At 56.2% G+C, this 14,930-nt stretch overlaps 1 protein-coding gene across 4 annotated transcripts in view; it reads right to left on the bottom strand.

Moving 5' to 3' along the window:
• Window positions 1–5,938: 5,938 nt before the first annotated feature.
• Window positions 5,939–14,930, bottom strand: part of FGD3 (FYVE, RhoGEF and PH domain containing 3) — a 49,777-nt gene continuing 40,785 nt past the window's right edge. The window contains exons 12-17 of one of the 4 annotated variants that reach the window (XM_019630979.1): window positions 13,751–13,781; window positions 12,701–12,808; window positions 11,836–11,898; window positions 10,175–10,297; window positions 9,768–9,911; window positions 5,939–7,655 (exon numbers count right to left, since the gene is read on the bottom strand). In XM_019630979.1, the coding sequence (XP_019486524.1) occupies window positions 7,533–7,655; window positions 9,768–9,911; window positions 10,175–10,297; window positions 11,836–11,898; window positions 12,701–12,808; window positions 13,751–13,781 (592 nt within the window). In that variant the 3' untranslated portion in view covers window positions 5,939–7,532. Of the gene's footprint in view, window positions 7,656–9,767; window positions 9,912–10,174; window positions 10,298–11,260; window positions 11,349–11,835; window positions 11,899–12,700; window positions 12,809–13,750; window positions 13,782–14,930 lie in introns of all 4 variants that reach the window. The other 3 variants (XR_002122593.1, XM_019630981.1, XM_019630980.1) reach the window with 3 other exon arrangements.

Genomic DNA, 14,930 nt, shown 5'->3' with positions numbered 1-14,930 from the left:
GATGGCCTTCCTCCAGTTTCTATGTTTTAATGGCTTAAAACAACAGAAAGTAATCCTCTCAGTTCTGGGGGCCAGGAATCCAAAATCAAGGTGTCAGCAGGGCTGTGCCCCTCCAGAAGTTCTAGGGGAGGGTCCTCCTGTGCCTCCCCCTCGGTGATCTTTGGCATTCTCTGGTTCACAGCTGCTCATGCCAATCTCAGCTCCCGTCATCCCTTGGCCTCCTTATGTGTCCTCTCCTCTTCTAAGCACACCAGTCATTGGTTTTAGGGCCCATGCTATCCTCAGTTTAACTGACTACATCTGCAAAGACCTTATTTCCAAATAACTTCACACGCTGAGGTTCCAGGCAGACATGAATGTTGGGGCGACACCATTGAACCCAGGACACCTATGTTGGCATTCTGCCCTTCTCTGCCTCACTCTCCACTACCCTACTGTTTTTCCTGGGTCACCTCCCAAATAAACTCCTTGCATTCAATACATGTAGCAGTACCTACTATTGAGAGAACCCTACCTGAACTCAGTCCCCCTACTTTGAGCTATTGAAGAACCACTGAAGAACAGGACCCCTGCACTGATCTACTATAGACCCACCTAGACACAGGACCCCATCTCTAAGCTGCTGGAAACCCACCTAGGATGTAATCACCCTCTCTGAAATACTGGGGACCCATCTAAGACACCATCTAAGACACAATCCCCCACTCTGATTCACCTAAGACACTCTACTCCACTCCAAGCTACTGGACCCATGTAAAGCACACCTTTCCCCAATTAGTTACTGGGGACCCACCTCAGACATAAACCCCTTGCTCTTGGCTACTAGGAGAGAACCAAAGATACGACCCCCAGCTCTGAGCTATTGGGGACCCATTTAAGATATGCCCCCCCACTCTGATCTACTGGAGACCTACATAAGACACAGCTCCCGCTCTATGCTAACATGCCCCCTGCCCTGCTCTGAGCTACTGGGAACCCACTTAAGACACAGGTCCCCTTCTTGAATACTGGGGACCCCACTTAACACAAGCCCCCACCCCTGCTCTTAGCTACTGGTAACCCACGTCAGACATGACCCCTGCTCTAAGCTACTGTGGAACCACCTAAGATGTGAGACCCGCTCCCCATTCTGAACCACTGGGAACTTATCTAAGACAAGCCCCACCCCGTTCTGAGCTCCTGGAAATCCACCTAAGGCATGAGCCCCCTGTTCTAAGGTGCTGGGGGCCCACCTAAGACAGAGCCCCTCTGTGCTGAGCTGCAGTGGCTCCCCTCTTTGAGTCAGGTGAAGACAATAGCCTCTTCCTCTGCAGTTTTGGGAGGACAGAGGAGAGAACGCTGGAGGGTTCTGCGCTTAGGGCCACACACAGTTAATGGCTACTCCTTGCCTCTGGGAAGCGGAGTTCTTGGGAATGATTCCAATTTAATTTTTCCGAGAAGTGGATGGGCCGCTCAGTTGTCAGCACTTTTCTGATTCCCCATTGGGGGCAAATGTTGTTTTGGAGGTGTCATTTGCTCTCTGAGCTTTGATAAAGCACCGAGAAGCAGGATAGGTGCAGGGGTATGTGTGTGCACATTTACAGGGGTACAGCCAGAGTGCTGAAGACTGGGCTCCCAGGCAGGCCTGGCCCTGGCAGGAGAGAGGAGAGTTTGTCCCTCTCAGAGATACTGCCAACCTGGATTCAGGTGGGGAGATAGCGCCAAGGCAGGACGTCTAGAGGGTGCAGGCTGGTTCCTGCAATTGGTGGCTGGGGGTGTGGCAGTGACACAGTGAACAGGAAATCTGATTCCACACGTGCTTTATTCTCACACATCTGCTTCAGGTGAAGTCAGAGACGGTTTTCTTCCTGCCTCTGCTCACCCTGTCCTGGTTTGGGTCTCGGGGGGGGGGGTTCTTCCATCTGGTTCCGGAATGGCCTTCTGAGCACAGCAGTGCTGGCCCCCTCCAGCCCTTGTGGCTAGGGGCTGTCTTGGGTCACACGGGCATCCTAGGCCAACCCTTGGCACAGGGACTTGGAGAACTGGACAGTGAGCTTGTGATGCAGGAGGCTGAGGTGGAGTCCCTTCCCTGTACACCTTCCCTTTCCAGGATCTTGGGTTGCCAGGTGACCCACCCCAGCTGCTAGCTCTTCTCCTCTGCAGGAAATTCCCCAGGCACAGCCTTGTGTCTGTGGCCCTTCTGGTTAGAGAGCCGAGTCCAGTTGGGGGTCAGCATGGGGCGAGGGCTGGGTTTGGGCATTGGGAGTGTGGGACAAGGCTGAGGGGAATGCATGGGTATGCCACCATCCTCAGGGACCTCTGGCACACTACCACCAACGGTGCCATTGAGACCCAGCAGGCAGAGACCTGAGATCACCTGGGCTTTGAGGGAGAGGAACCTGTAAATCAGGAGGTGGCACCAGGGCCAAGTGACCGTCCTTCCCAGGCTGCAGGGTCTCCCTCAGAGCTTTGCTCCTGTGAGCGGGACAGGGAGCCCAGAAATCCATCAGGTCAGGGATGAGGGTGGGTCCTGCAGTCAGGAGAACAGGCTTCCCAGGAAAGAATGTGCAGAATGTGAGGTGGGGCTGCTCCCCAAGCCTGTTCTGGCCCCACCCACTTCCAACACTCCCACACACCCAGCCTTCAGGTTTCTCCCTTATAAATGGGAAAGCCATGTTGGTGGGAGAGTGTGTGGATAGGGAGCAGCAGACTTCCTCAGGACCACTTGGAGCCCTGGGAGCACCTGAAACCCCTCAGGGACCACCAGGAGCCCCTTGGGTCCACCTGGAAAACTGGGAGATGACCTGGAACCCTCAGGACTCGCGGCTGGCAGCTGGCCCCCCGAGGAATCAGCCAGTTGGAGCCTGTCTGCAGATGTTCCAAGCAACACTGGGGCAAGTCCTTCCTCCTCCCTGGATGCCTAGCACCAGGACTGGCTGCTCAGAGGGGCTGGGGTTCGCAGGCCCTGTCAGACTCCAGGAGTGGGAGGCCCCTAGAGCAGATGCAGGAGGGGTGAGGGCTGGAGTCCCCCAAGCCTGGCCTCTGAGTCCTGGAGTAAGCCAGGACTTTAGAGGAATGATCCTGCCACCTCTGCTGTCCCCTGGGAGGCTGGGGGATGGGCGCAGCTGCAAGTTGGACCCTCTTGGGTCCGAATGCTCCTCTGCTGGTGTTCCGGGGCTTGGGGGCCCTCTGGGCTTCATTCTGCTGGTCTCTGCAATGGGACCAGGTGTCTAAGGAGGAGCTGACTCTATGTCCCTGAGACTTGGGGACCTCGGAGAGTCAGAACACGACCTTTACAACCCCAGGCAACCACTATTTGTCTCTGAGCCTCAACTTTCCATCTGTAAAATGGGAAAAAAACTCCAGACCCAAGTGCTCAGGGGCCACATGAGGCTAATGGCAGATATTAACTGAGCACCTTTTATGTGCTGGGCGCTGTTGTAGGTGCTGCCCTCAAAGCTTCTGTTCTAGGTGGGGAGAAATTAAACAAGAGGGCAAATACCCAAACACAAAGTAGAGACTGGGGCAAGGGTGCTCTGTGGAGGTGGCGCTGAGCAGCCTTGCAAAGACCTGCAAAAAGGAGGAACAGCATGTGTGAGGGCCCTGAGGCGGGAAGGAGCTAGTGTGCCCTGAAGGCCCACTGGCTGGAGCCTGGTGATCTGGGCGGGAGGGGGTAGGAGAAAACCAGGCTGGACGTGTGGCAGGGCCAGAGGCTACAGGGCATCACCCGACCCCCGGGTCCCAGAAATCCAAGTGGCCGGACCCCCAGTGCCTACTACTTGAACAAATGGATGAAAAGTGAACAAGTGACTCCTGTTGGGTCCCTAACTCACTGTGTGACCTCGGGCAAGTGTATCTCTCTCTCTGGGCCTCAGTTTCACTACTGCTAAGATGCCCTCTATGTTGTAATTCTTTCCAGAGGGTGGCTGAGCCATGCACCCGGCTGCAGCAGGCCCAGGTGGATGCTGGCTTCTTTCTCTTCCCAGGACTGTGGGGGACATGGCTAGCCCTCCCCTCTGGGCCGAGTGTTTTCCCTGACAGGTCTGTCAGCAGCCCCCTGGAACCTACAGCAGGAGCCAGGGCTCCAATCACCAACCTCTGCCAAGAGGCCCCAATTCACTCACCATCCCATTTCCTCCTTTCTTTTGTCTCTACTCTCGCTCCTGTGGAAACCCTTCAGCTCAAGTGTGCATCATGCCCAACCACAGTCCCTGGGCCTGCTACCAGGATACACTGCGGCACAAAAGACCCCTGCCTCAGGACCCTGACTCCTGCGGGTGCAAAACGAGTGAGGCCGATGGGATGGGCAGCGTGCGGAGCCCCTGGGCGGGCAGCCTGCTTCTCACAGCCCTTCCGGTGTCCAGTGGTAGCGGGCTAGGGCAGATGCCTTCAGCCAGGGGTCCCTGGGGACAGACCCTAGGAAGGCTGGCCCCCAAAGGATGCACAGAGCTTTGTGTGGCTGAAGCCCTTTGCTGCCCCTCTGGACCTCAGCTTCCACTTGTGGAAAAAGTGGGGATGACAGCCTGCACCCATAATGAGTTCAGATCTTGGCTGTCTATGAGTGTGGGCCCTTGGACTCGGTGTCCACCCTGGGGTGCATGCCCTGACCTCCGCTTCCCAGCTGTGCACCTGCAGCTCACCCCAAGGTTTCAGATTCCGAAATAGTTGCTAATCTCTGCCAGAATATTTCATAAGAACCTCTGAGTTTCTTTCATCTCTTAAAAAGCTGGAAGCTCCAGCCACACAGGTTCCTGAGTGGGACAGTTGGTGGAGGCTTTCTACAATGCTGTGGCTGCTGGCCTCTGAGTGCCTGTCAAGGGTCTGCATCAATACCCGCTGGGGATGCAGGGTCCTGTCTCTGTCTCAGCCCCAAGCATGCCCATTGCAGCCCCAAGCCCATCCCTGTGCTCACAGTCAACTCCCTCCCTGTGGCTCCTGCCTCCCAGAGCGACGCCAAAGGAGACCCCGTAGAGACCCCACAACCAGGCCCCACCTTCCTGCAGCCTGAGGTGCTCCTCCTGCTGACTCCTCCAGGTCTTGGTGGCCCTGCCCTGACCTGGGCACCTTTCTTGGGACACCTGCCCTGGGGAGTCCTAGGGAGGAGAACTCCCAGGGACCTCTGCCCCCTGCTGCGTCCCATTTCCCTTCCCTGCTTCTGTTCCTCTCAAACCCAGGCACCATATCCTGAGGCTGCACAGCTCCTTCTCAGGGTCTCCCCACAAGATCGGCAGCAGCTTGGGGCCAACACTGTCTGAAATTGACAGGAGGTCATGTTTCCTCATTCTGCTGCAGCCATAGCTGGTGGGGACACCTCCTGCCCTCACCCTTGAAGCTGGCCTCAGGTGGGACAGGCTGTGTGGACCTTGATAGAATACAACATCCTGGCAGGCCCAGAGATGTGGGGGCAGGACACCTCCCTGCCCTTCTCCCATGTGCTGGACCAAAGGATTCCCCGAGATCACTGTGGAAACCTGTGTGCGGGGTTGGGGGACAGGCAGGCTGGTGGGCATAGAGGAGAGGGCAGGGGCTGCCCTGATACCGAGAGCTCGCTAGGAGACATGCTGTCGGGACGTTGGGTGGGGTGCCCAGTGTCACCTCTCAGACCCCAGCTGAGTGCTGCCCTGCCCAGTGGGTCAAATCCAGCTTCCCACTCGGTCTGGAGCTGTGCGACTCTCACAGTCTTCTCTCTGTGACTCAGTTTCCTCTCTCAAGTGGGAACATCCTGGGGTTTTGGCAAGACTGGCCCAGTGTGGGCCTCAGTTACCCACTGTCCCTGCTCCAGCCTGTGGGTGAGAGGCTTTGCTGCATTTGTAGGAGGCTGGCCAGGGTGCCAAGAAGGCTGGAAGGGACTGGCCTCTGTATCCCACTGGGCCAGTCCCTGATGTCAAGTGGGGCCAGGATACCCACTGCAGGGTGGTGACTGCTCAGGCTTGGGACTGAGGTGCAGGCATACAGCAGGTACACAGCTTCAGCAGCATCCAGACATAGCTGGGTGGGCCCGCAGGGGCAGCACTGGCTCAAGTATAAGCTCACCTAGGCTCTGCCCACCTCACCTGGGCCCTCACCCCACCCCATCGGTGCCCTGCCTACCTCAATTGTACCCTACCTCACTTGCACCTTAACCCTTTCTTTCAGCTGGGTTTCACCCCCACCTCCCCTGGGCCCTACCCTCACTTCATCTGGGCCTCTAAATCACCTGTGTCCCCCTCACCTGTGCCCACCCCCACCTCACCATGACCAGAAGCCCATTTCTGGCTCCTACGCCAGCCCTCTCAGCTCCCCAGGTAGGCGTTCTGAAAGTCTGACCATGGCTGGGCAGTGACAGGGATCACCCAGGGTGCTGTGTGGATGTTAGAGGGATGGGGTGTCCCCAGGGACTGGAGACCCTTCAGTCATCGGTCCCTAAATTCCTCCTCTCTATCCTGAGGCCTCTGGGCTCTGGTGCAAATGGCACCGCTGCTCCCCGTGACCTTCTGAACTTCTTTGTGGATGCCTGCACCCCATGCTCCTGTTCCTACATGGGCACACATTGCTGGCCCCCTCACTATCATGACCAGGGACGCAGAGCAGAACTCCAGGTGTCACACCTGTTCTGAGGCCCAGCCATCTGACGCCTTTTCATCCTGGGCCCCCCAAAGGGGCTTGGACTTATACTCCACAGGCCTGAGTCACTGTGCTTTTCTGTCACCCTCGTCCCCCACCCAACCATGAGTGGGCCTACCTACAGGGCCTCCACCCCAGGCTGCACCCACCTGCTGGCTGCCTGCATTTATTTATGCAAATAAGCACTGCTGGCCATCCACTAGGGGAGATAGGCACAACTCTCAGGCCCTCACGTGACACTGGGGGGGCCTCCCATGAAGTTTCTCAGTGAGATTACTCAGGAACCACAAGTCCCTTCTGGTCAGCCCAGGCTCGCCACCTGCCCTCTCCTGTTTGCGGCTCTGCATGGGCTGGTGGTCTGTGGGCAACAGAAAAGGAGGTGGAGTCTGGGGGCCAGTCATGGCTTAACTCACACGATGTGGACAGTGTAGACAACAGGTCAGTAATGGGAGGGACAGCACAACTGCAGACGTCCACCAGGTGTCCCTGGGTACCGTCCATGACACTCCTGCCTTTCGGAGTCCCCACACAGCCACACAGACGGGGTTTACATGATAGTCACCCTGTGTGCCGCTTCAAGCCATAGTGCTGGGTCTGGGGGCAGAGGCTGGGCTCTTCCCCATGATTTGCTGGGTGACCCTGGATAGGTGGCTGCCCCTTTCTGGGCTTCAGTGTCCTCCTCTCTGAAGCAGAGGGACCTTCCAGAGCCAAGTGTCCTGTGGTCTACTGGTCCCTCAGCAGTTGGGGCATCCTTAGCTTTTGAATGTGGCATTTGTGGCCACCTCCCAGGTGAGCATGTGTCCTTCTGTGGTGGTTGCAGAGCCAAGGATATGGCCAAGACTCAGTTCATGGGGCCTCCGGGGCCTGGGACTTTGGGGCCCCTGGGCTGGCCTGGGTCAGGTTCCTGCAGGCGACCACTCTCAGGGCTCCCGGCTCGGCGGATGGGGCACTCAGGTACACGGACTGCTGGGCCTACTGCAGTCGCCACACATGCCAGCATCCAGCCTCTCTGCCAGGTCCAGTATACTCACCATGCAGCCAGAAATGGGGATGGCGCATGGCAGCCTGCTGTCCTGCAGCAAAGGAGAGGAGAGTCAGTACCCTGACCTTTGGAGTCCTGGCATCGCCAAATACCATCACAGCAGAGGGGTGATTCTGGGCAGCCAAGAAGCTGGGGCCCCGAGGTCACGTGAGCCACTCCCAAGGCATTGTTCCCAGGCAGCGTGACCCGGGCCCCTCTGGGCACATGGGCCTGAGGCTCTGGGCTGCAGGAGTGAGCGGACCCCCAGTGTAGCCCGATGTGCACAAGACACACCTGGCTGGCTCCCTGCCAGTGCAGCACGAGTTCCAAGGGGTCTGACGTGGGGATGGCAGCCCATACTTCACTGCAGGCCGAGACACTGTCTAACACCCGCAGAGGGCCACAGAGCAGTCTGGGCAGGCAATCTGCAGAGACTGGCTTCTGAAGACACAGAGGTCGGGTCTGGTGCAGTCTCTCTGCAAGCATCATTCTCATGGCGAGGTGCCATAGTTGCCTCCGGAGAATGAGGGGATAGGGACAAATGAACTGGACAAGGGCCTGGGTCAGCTGACCCTCCCCAGGGTCACTGTAAGGCCACTAGGATTGGGCTGGACTCCCTAGGGAATGCAGCCGCCAGTGGGGTCAGGATAGATATAAAACAGGAACAAATGGAATAGCTGCAGCCAGACTGTGGCTCACAGGGAAGGGCTGTGAGGGATTCAGGTATGCACAATCACACTCACATACACCACATGCAAAATGCACACTCACACACACCATGCACACACACGCACACTCACACACACATATATATACACACACCATGCACCATGCACATGCACACATCCCCCTCCTCTCTCTGACATGTTTAGAGCAGTCATGGACATAAACCCTGAGCTATCAGAAAGCACCTCAGACACACCTGAAGATCTGGTCCCTGCTTAGACCTGGGCCTTCCAGACACTCAGTGCTGAAAGTGCAGGGCCAAGAGAGGGGCTTAACTGTTGAGATGGTTCTATACTCGGTTCTAATACACTTACAAATTTGATCTCTAAGACACAGTCAGGCAGTGCTCCAGCCACACTGGCCCACTCAGGCCAACCCCCTGAAACAGTTTGTAGGGGAAAGCCAATATTACAAACAGCTTCCCAGGAGACCCCAGTATGCATCTGGCTTTAGAACCACAGTCTGTGTTATGTGGAGAGAATGGAGAAATGCACTTTTTTGCAAGCCACGTTTTCTCTTTTCCAACTTTCCTGCCACCCCATAAAACAGGGACTGTGCCCTTGAAGGGAAAGCAGTGGACATCCTCAGGGGGGCAGGAGGCAAGGAGGGAGTTGGTGCCCTTCCTGCCCCAACGGCTCCAGCGACGCACGGGTGCATCTCCCCTCCAGGTCCAAGCAGGATGACCATGAGTGCAGATGACACTTGTTCCCATCTGCTATGGGCTGACTTGTGTGCCCCCAAATCCATGTGTTGAAGTCCTAACCCCCTGTGTGGCTGTATTTGGAAATGGGGCCTTTAAGGAGGTAATTAAGTCAAAATGAGGTCAAGGGCTGGCTGAGTGGCTCAGTTGGTCAAGAGCTCGCTCAAGAGTTTGAGCTCTGAACAACAGTGGTTCGAGTCCCTGCCCAAGCTGAGCAGCCGCTGAGCTGCCAACAGGTGGCAGGATGGCTCAGCTAAAAAAAAAAAAAATGAGGTCGTAGGATGTGCCCTAATCCAATATGACTCATGTCCTTATAAGGAAATTGGAACACAGACACACACAGAGGGATGGCCCTGTGGGGACACAGGAAGAAGACGGCCCTCTACACGCCTCAGGAGAAACCAGGCCTGCCCGTAGCTTGATCTTGGACTTCCAGCCTCCAAGATTATGAGATAAATTTCTGCTTGTAGCATTTGTCACACAACCTGAGCTGACTAACACACCATCTAACTCTTGGGTCCAAGTGGCTCCCAAACCCTTGGCAGTGACCAGACCCTGAGAAGTCCAATACACACGTGTGATGTTAAGCATTCCACTGCCAGCTGCTCCCAACAGCCTGTGGACCTCATGGAGCTGATCAGTCCTGGTCCCAAGGTAAGCCGACAGCTCTAGGAGCACAGTTAGCAGCGGCTGCCGGGGGTGGGGAGCTCGTGTCTGGGAGGCTCACAGGACACCCACCTCCTCAGTGCTCTGCCTGGACTCGGCGGAAACCTCGGGGCTGGGGCTTGCAGGGACCAATGGCTGTGCCAGGAAACATTCTCGGCAGACTCGGCTCTGCCTGCCATTCTCGGCCTTGAATTCGGAACACTTGCCGCAGATGACCTGCCAGACAGAGGGCACCTGTGACCCTACCTCCTGGGGACAGAAGACTGTCCTGGAAGAAGCTGGAAGGGCCACAGAAACACAGTGGGCGGAGGGGAAGGGTTTCCCTATAGGCCATGGGGTCTAGGATCCTTGCTGGAGCGTGGAGGCCCCAAGGCAGGAGGGCCCAGGATCCAGGCGGGGGTCTGCGTGCCCAGAAAGAAGACGGAAGAGGCTCCAAGAACATGGATCACCCAGGCAGGCCCCCTCCCGCCCACACTCACCGCCCCACACAGCTTGCAGTGGTGCTTTCTCTTGGTGATGGAGTTGAAGGTCTCACCACAGCCCCTGCAGCCCTGTTTCTCCTTGTCACGCCTGGTCTTAGAGGACTCTTTCCTGGACTCAAGCTACGGGAGGCAAATGGCAGCAGTCAGCTTCTTGGCACGCTGGAGGGGTGGTTGTGTGATACACAGACAATGCACATGCAGGGCAAAAAGCTGGATGTGGACAAGGGAATGAAGTGGAAGCCCCATTGGCCATGGCCTGCCCAGGCCTGCTCCCCAGAGGCCACTCTGCTGTCACACAGAGTGAGCTTCTATCTGGATCTGTAACTCTAGTCCTGGGATGATTGTACCCCACGCAGAGGCCAGTGACTTAACCTGATGTGTTTGAAAAGACTGGAGCCCATGCTGTGGGGGATGGCGGCTGATCTGCTTAGAGGCCCAGAGCCAGGGCCTGGGGTGTCTGTTGCCCTTGATTCTATACTGTCATTCATTAGGCCCTGGGGCTTGGCACCTACTCCACACTGGGCACTCAGGGGCATGAACTCGGTCCAGCCTCACACACGTGACAGCGCTCTCCTGGGGCCGAGGAGTGGACTTCCAGCCTCCAGACTGAGAGAGAACAAATGTCTGTGATCTAAGTCACGTGGTCTGTGGTATTTTGTTATAGCAGCCCCAGCTGACTAATCCTAATATCTTGGTGCAAATTCTGGCCTGAACCTTCTCGCTATGTGGCCTCCACTAACTCCCACCCTCCTCATGGGCCCCACCACTGTGAGGCCTGCACCAATCTGAACGAGGAACCCAGGGTCAAGCTGGCTCCTCAGAGGGGGCTGTTTGCTCTGCCCAAGGTCCCAGCTCCTCCTCTGTCTCATGACCCTGACCCCCTGCCCTGTGGACATGGGGTATAAGACAGTCCTGGGGCCCCTCTCTGCTTATCCCACAGAACTCAGGCCCACAGAGCCCTGCCATGGGGAGAATGGGAGTCAGAGACCCCGTAAGCAAAACTGACACTCTCCACGGCCATGTGTCCTCCCTAAGGCCACCTCTGGCCTTGGCTGCCAGCCACACCCCACCACAGCTCCTCACCTCACTCAGGGCTCCTTCCCTGGAGACTATCTCTCAGGACTACTGGGGGTCAGGCACAAGGAGAGAGGGGAGAGAAGGGTCATGGGGCCTAGGGAAGGGAAGGAGAGGAGAGACAAGGCCATCCGGGGGTCTGCTGTGGCCAGGAAGCCCCCACCCTCCACTAAACTTCAGGTTGAATCTACTGTCCCTGTTTTCTAGGTGGTGGGAAATGGTCAGTGGCAGGATGGCTAGACCTGCTGTCCCGTCTGCGAGCCCAGACATGCGCCTAAGCCCAAGGGCAGAACCGAAGCTCTTGGGTCCCTGTGGGCAGCACTCCACAGCTGCTGAGAACACAGGAAGGCTGTGGGGACCAAGAGGGTATCCCCAAGGGATGGGGGGGGGCAAAGCCAACCATTGTGGGATGGAGGAGGTGTGGCGGGGCAGGGGTGTGCAGCCAGGAGTGTATTGGAGTCCCAACGGGCTCCCCCTAACACCACCAAAAAGCCCCAGGGTCATCAGTATGGAGATCTGGGTCACACAGTTCACCCTGGTCTGACCCAACCCTCTACATCTCACCCCTGCTGGGAGTCACTCACCCCTGCAACACCCCCTCCACTGTCAGCTGCCACTGCAGGCTCCTCAGAGCTGGTAGTCACTATCTGAAAGGGACAGACAGCTGGCATGAGTGGAGGAGGTTCCATGGCCACACACTAACATCCTGTGCAGTGCTGGGAACAGCGCAGCCCTCATCTGACCACAGGGTGGGGGAAAGGCTTATCACACCACGGCAGTGAGCAGTCCTGGTCCTAGTTCCTTCCTCAGGAGTCCTAGTGGAGAGCTGTGTGCCTGCCCGCTGTGGTTGGGCTTTGCCTCTGTGCTGACTACAATGGCACATTAAATGGGTATTTTGTTCCCAGGTCACCTCCCTTCACTGCAGGGGGCAGCAGTGCTTTTCCTCCCCAGGGGAGATGCAGCTTTCTTTCAAATAGTCCAGAAAGCTGAAAAAATCGAAGAGATTTGATGTCAATATTAAGCAAATAGTAGGTGGCCTGTAGGCCAAGACCCAGCTAAGCCCCAGGAGGGCCGGCTGGGCCTGGTGCCTGGGACTTGGGTCTGCTGGGCTGGGCGTTCCTCGGCTTCAGGGACACCCCTGCTGGGAAGCACGGAGTGAGGGAGCCTCATCCTGAAGCCCAGACAGAGGAGGTGGCAAGGGCCCCAGGACTGAGGTATGCTGCAGCCCTGACTCCCTGCCCCCTACCATGCCCCAGGCAGCTCCTCTGGGGAGAGACAGATGAGCTGTTCCACTGATAAGATCACAGCACCAAGGTTCCTGAGAGACATGAGGAGAGCTGGGGTGGCAGGGCAGCCTCTCTCCCAGACACCAGTTCTTGTGCAGCAGGCCTGGGCTGCCTGGGTGCCTGCAGCCCACCTCCCAGGGACTCCCGGGGTTCTGGCGCTCACAGGAGGGTCTGGAGATGGGGAGGGGTCCTCGTCCTGGCCCAAGGAGCCGCTGAAGGCCTTGAAGGTCTGGCTGTTCTGTTTGTGCTTCTCGATGGTGGCTCCGATGACCTGAAACCAGACCACGAAGAACAAGAGCCCTCAGCACGTGAGTATGGGAAGGCAGGCATGGTGCCTCTCTCCCTGAGGACGAGGTCCTGTAGTCACCACATTTTCCCCTGACCAGCGACCTCAGATGTTGGCAAAAGCCCCACTCTGAGATCAGGAAACAAGGCTTGGGGTCATGACCAATGGCCAACCAGGTCCTCACACCCTATCCCATGGGTCCCAGAGCCACACCACAAGCGGCCAGTTTCTCTCCCATGGTGCTCCAGGCCTAGGGCTGATGTTTCCTGAAAAGGTTCTATGTGGATTCCAGGCCATGTTACCATTTCCTGCATCAACATTTCCAACTGATCTCTGAATTTCCTTTTTCTCTTCTTACCCAGATATCTGTTCTATGAATTTTGGGAGCCACAGGGCCTAACACTTAATGTTTGGCCTGGCTGTGGCCATGCTGGGCTCTGCTCAGCCCTCTTGACCTGCGTCTGCACAGGCTTGTCTGCCCACTGGGTCCCCACTGTGGCTGGTCCTGAGCAACTTGCTTTTGCTGCCCCAGGACACTGCCTACCTCTCTGCCTGTCCTGTCCCTGGAAGCAAGGCTCTGTCCTGAAAGTCACTCTGCTCATCCTGCTGGCTGTGGAGAGAGGGCAACTGGGCTCCCTTTGGAGCTCCCAGAGAATGGCAATCCCCCCGGGGTGAGGGCACCTCCCTGTCTGCCCACCTCCAGGCCCTTTGTGTTTATTTACTGGGGGGCAAACAAGTGAGTGGATTGAAAGGCTCCTGGTGTCTGAAGATGCTTATAAACACGGTCATTCCATCATTTCCAGGCAGATAGATCAGTAGGCGATGCCTGGGGCTCACGGGGCTATCCAACCCCTTGCTCCAACAGGAAAAGGCCATATTGCTCAATAATTTGGTCATTTGGTTCCTTTAAAATTTTAGGAGCTTCACCTGAATCCATTCTTTCTTCTCTTCTTCCGTCCTATGAAAAACAAAAACAGTATTTTATGAATTCAGTCTCAGATACTTAACTATAAACCACTAGCCTCCTCCTAGCCCTGCTGCACATGCCTGAGCTTCTCACTACCTTGAAATACAGCTCAAGGCTTGGAAGCCTGGCACCAGGGTCTCCAGAACACTGTAGCCCGGTAGGTTCAGCTACAGCCAAGTGGGTCAGGTGTGGCCAGATGTGCCAGGTGGAGTCTGGTGTGTCCCGGTGGAGTCAAATGTGGCCATATGGGGTCAAGCGTAGCTAGATGAGTTAAATGTGGTCACATTGGGTCAGGTGGGGTTGAGTGTGGACACATGGGGTCAAACTGTGGACAGGTGTGGTGTGCAGAGCCCTCTGCCATGGATGTAAATTAATGCCTCCCTGGACCACAGTGGGTCATTAGTGGAAGCGAGAGGAGGGATATCCCACACACTGCCACCAGTCACAGCACGAGTGTGGCACCTTATAGGGTAGCATGACAATAGCTGCCAAAACTTTAAGCAGACGTGCTACCCCTATGGCCAGCAATTCCACTTCAGGAATCCATCTAACAGATATAACTATGGAGATGCACAAAGCCTGGAGAGAGGCTGCTGCGTGCAGCACCCTTTGTGACAGCAGCAAGACCCCGGAGGAGGCTAGGTGCCCATCAGTGAGGACTAGCCAGTGATTATGATGGAGAATTACACTGCTTTAGGAAATGGCGCTAGGGTAGAAGATGAGTTTTTACAAACTCAGTGAAAAAGGCAAAATGCAGAACAGGCTATACAGTAAACGGCCATCTGTGATTTTAAAAACAGGTATATATGTATGAGCACAGAAATTCTGGAAGGATACTGAAGAGATGGTTAAGAATGTCCACTGGAGGCATTTCTACCAAGTTCCCAGGTGATGCTGAAGTTACTGGCCTGGGGAATCACACTTTGAGAACCAATGTTGCAGAGTTCTCAGGTAATCTAATACATCAAAGCAATCAGAGTGACAGCCAGAATGAAGAAACAAAGAAACATGTCCCAAGTAAAAGATCAGAAGAAACCTCAAGAAATGAAACTAAATGAAACAGAGGTATCCAACCTTTCAGAGACAGAGTTTAGAACACTGATGATAAGAATGTTTCAGGAGCTTAAGGAGGACATAAAG

This window comes from Hipposideros armiger, unplaced genomic scaffold (genome assembly GCF_001890085.2).
Source record: "Hipposideros armiger isolate ML-2016 unplaced genomic scaffold, ASM189008v1 scaffold_967, whole genome shotgun sequence".
In the NCBI taxonomy this organism is placed as follows: Eukaryota; Metazoa; Chordata; class Mammalia; order Chiroptera; family Hipposideridae; genus Hipposideros; species Hipposideros armiger.
The sequence above is the reverse complement of the archived record's forward strand: the minus strand, read 5'-3'. Positions and strand labels throughout refer to the sequence as shown.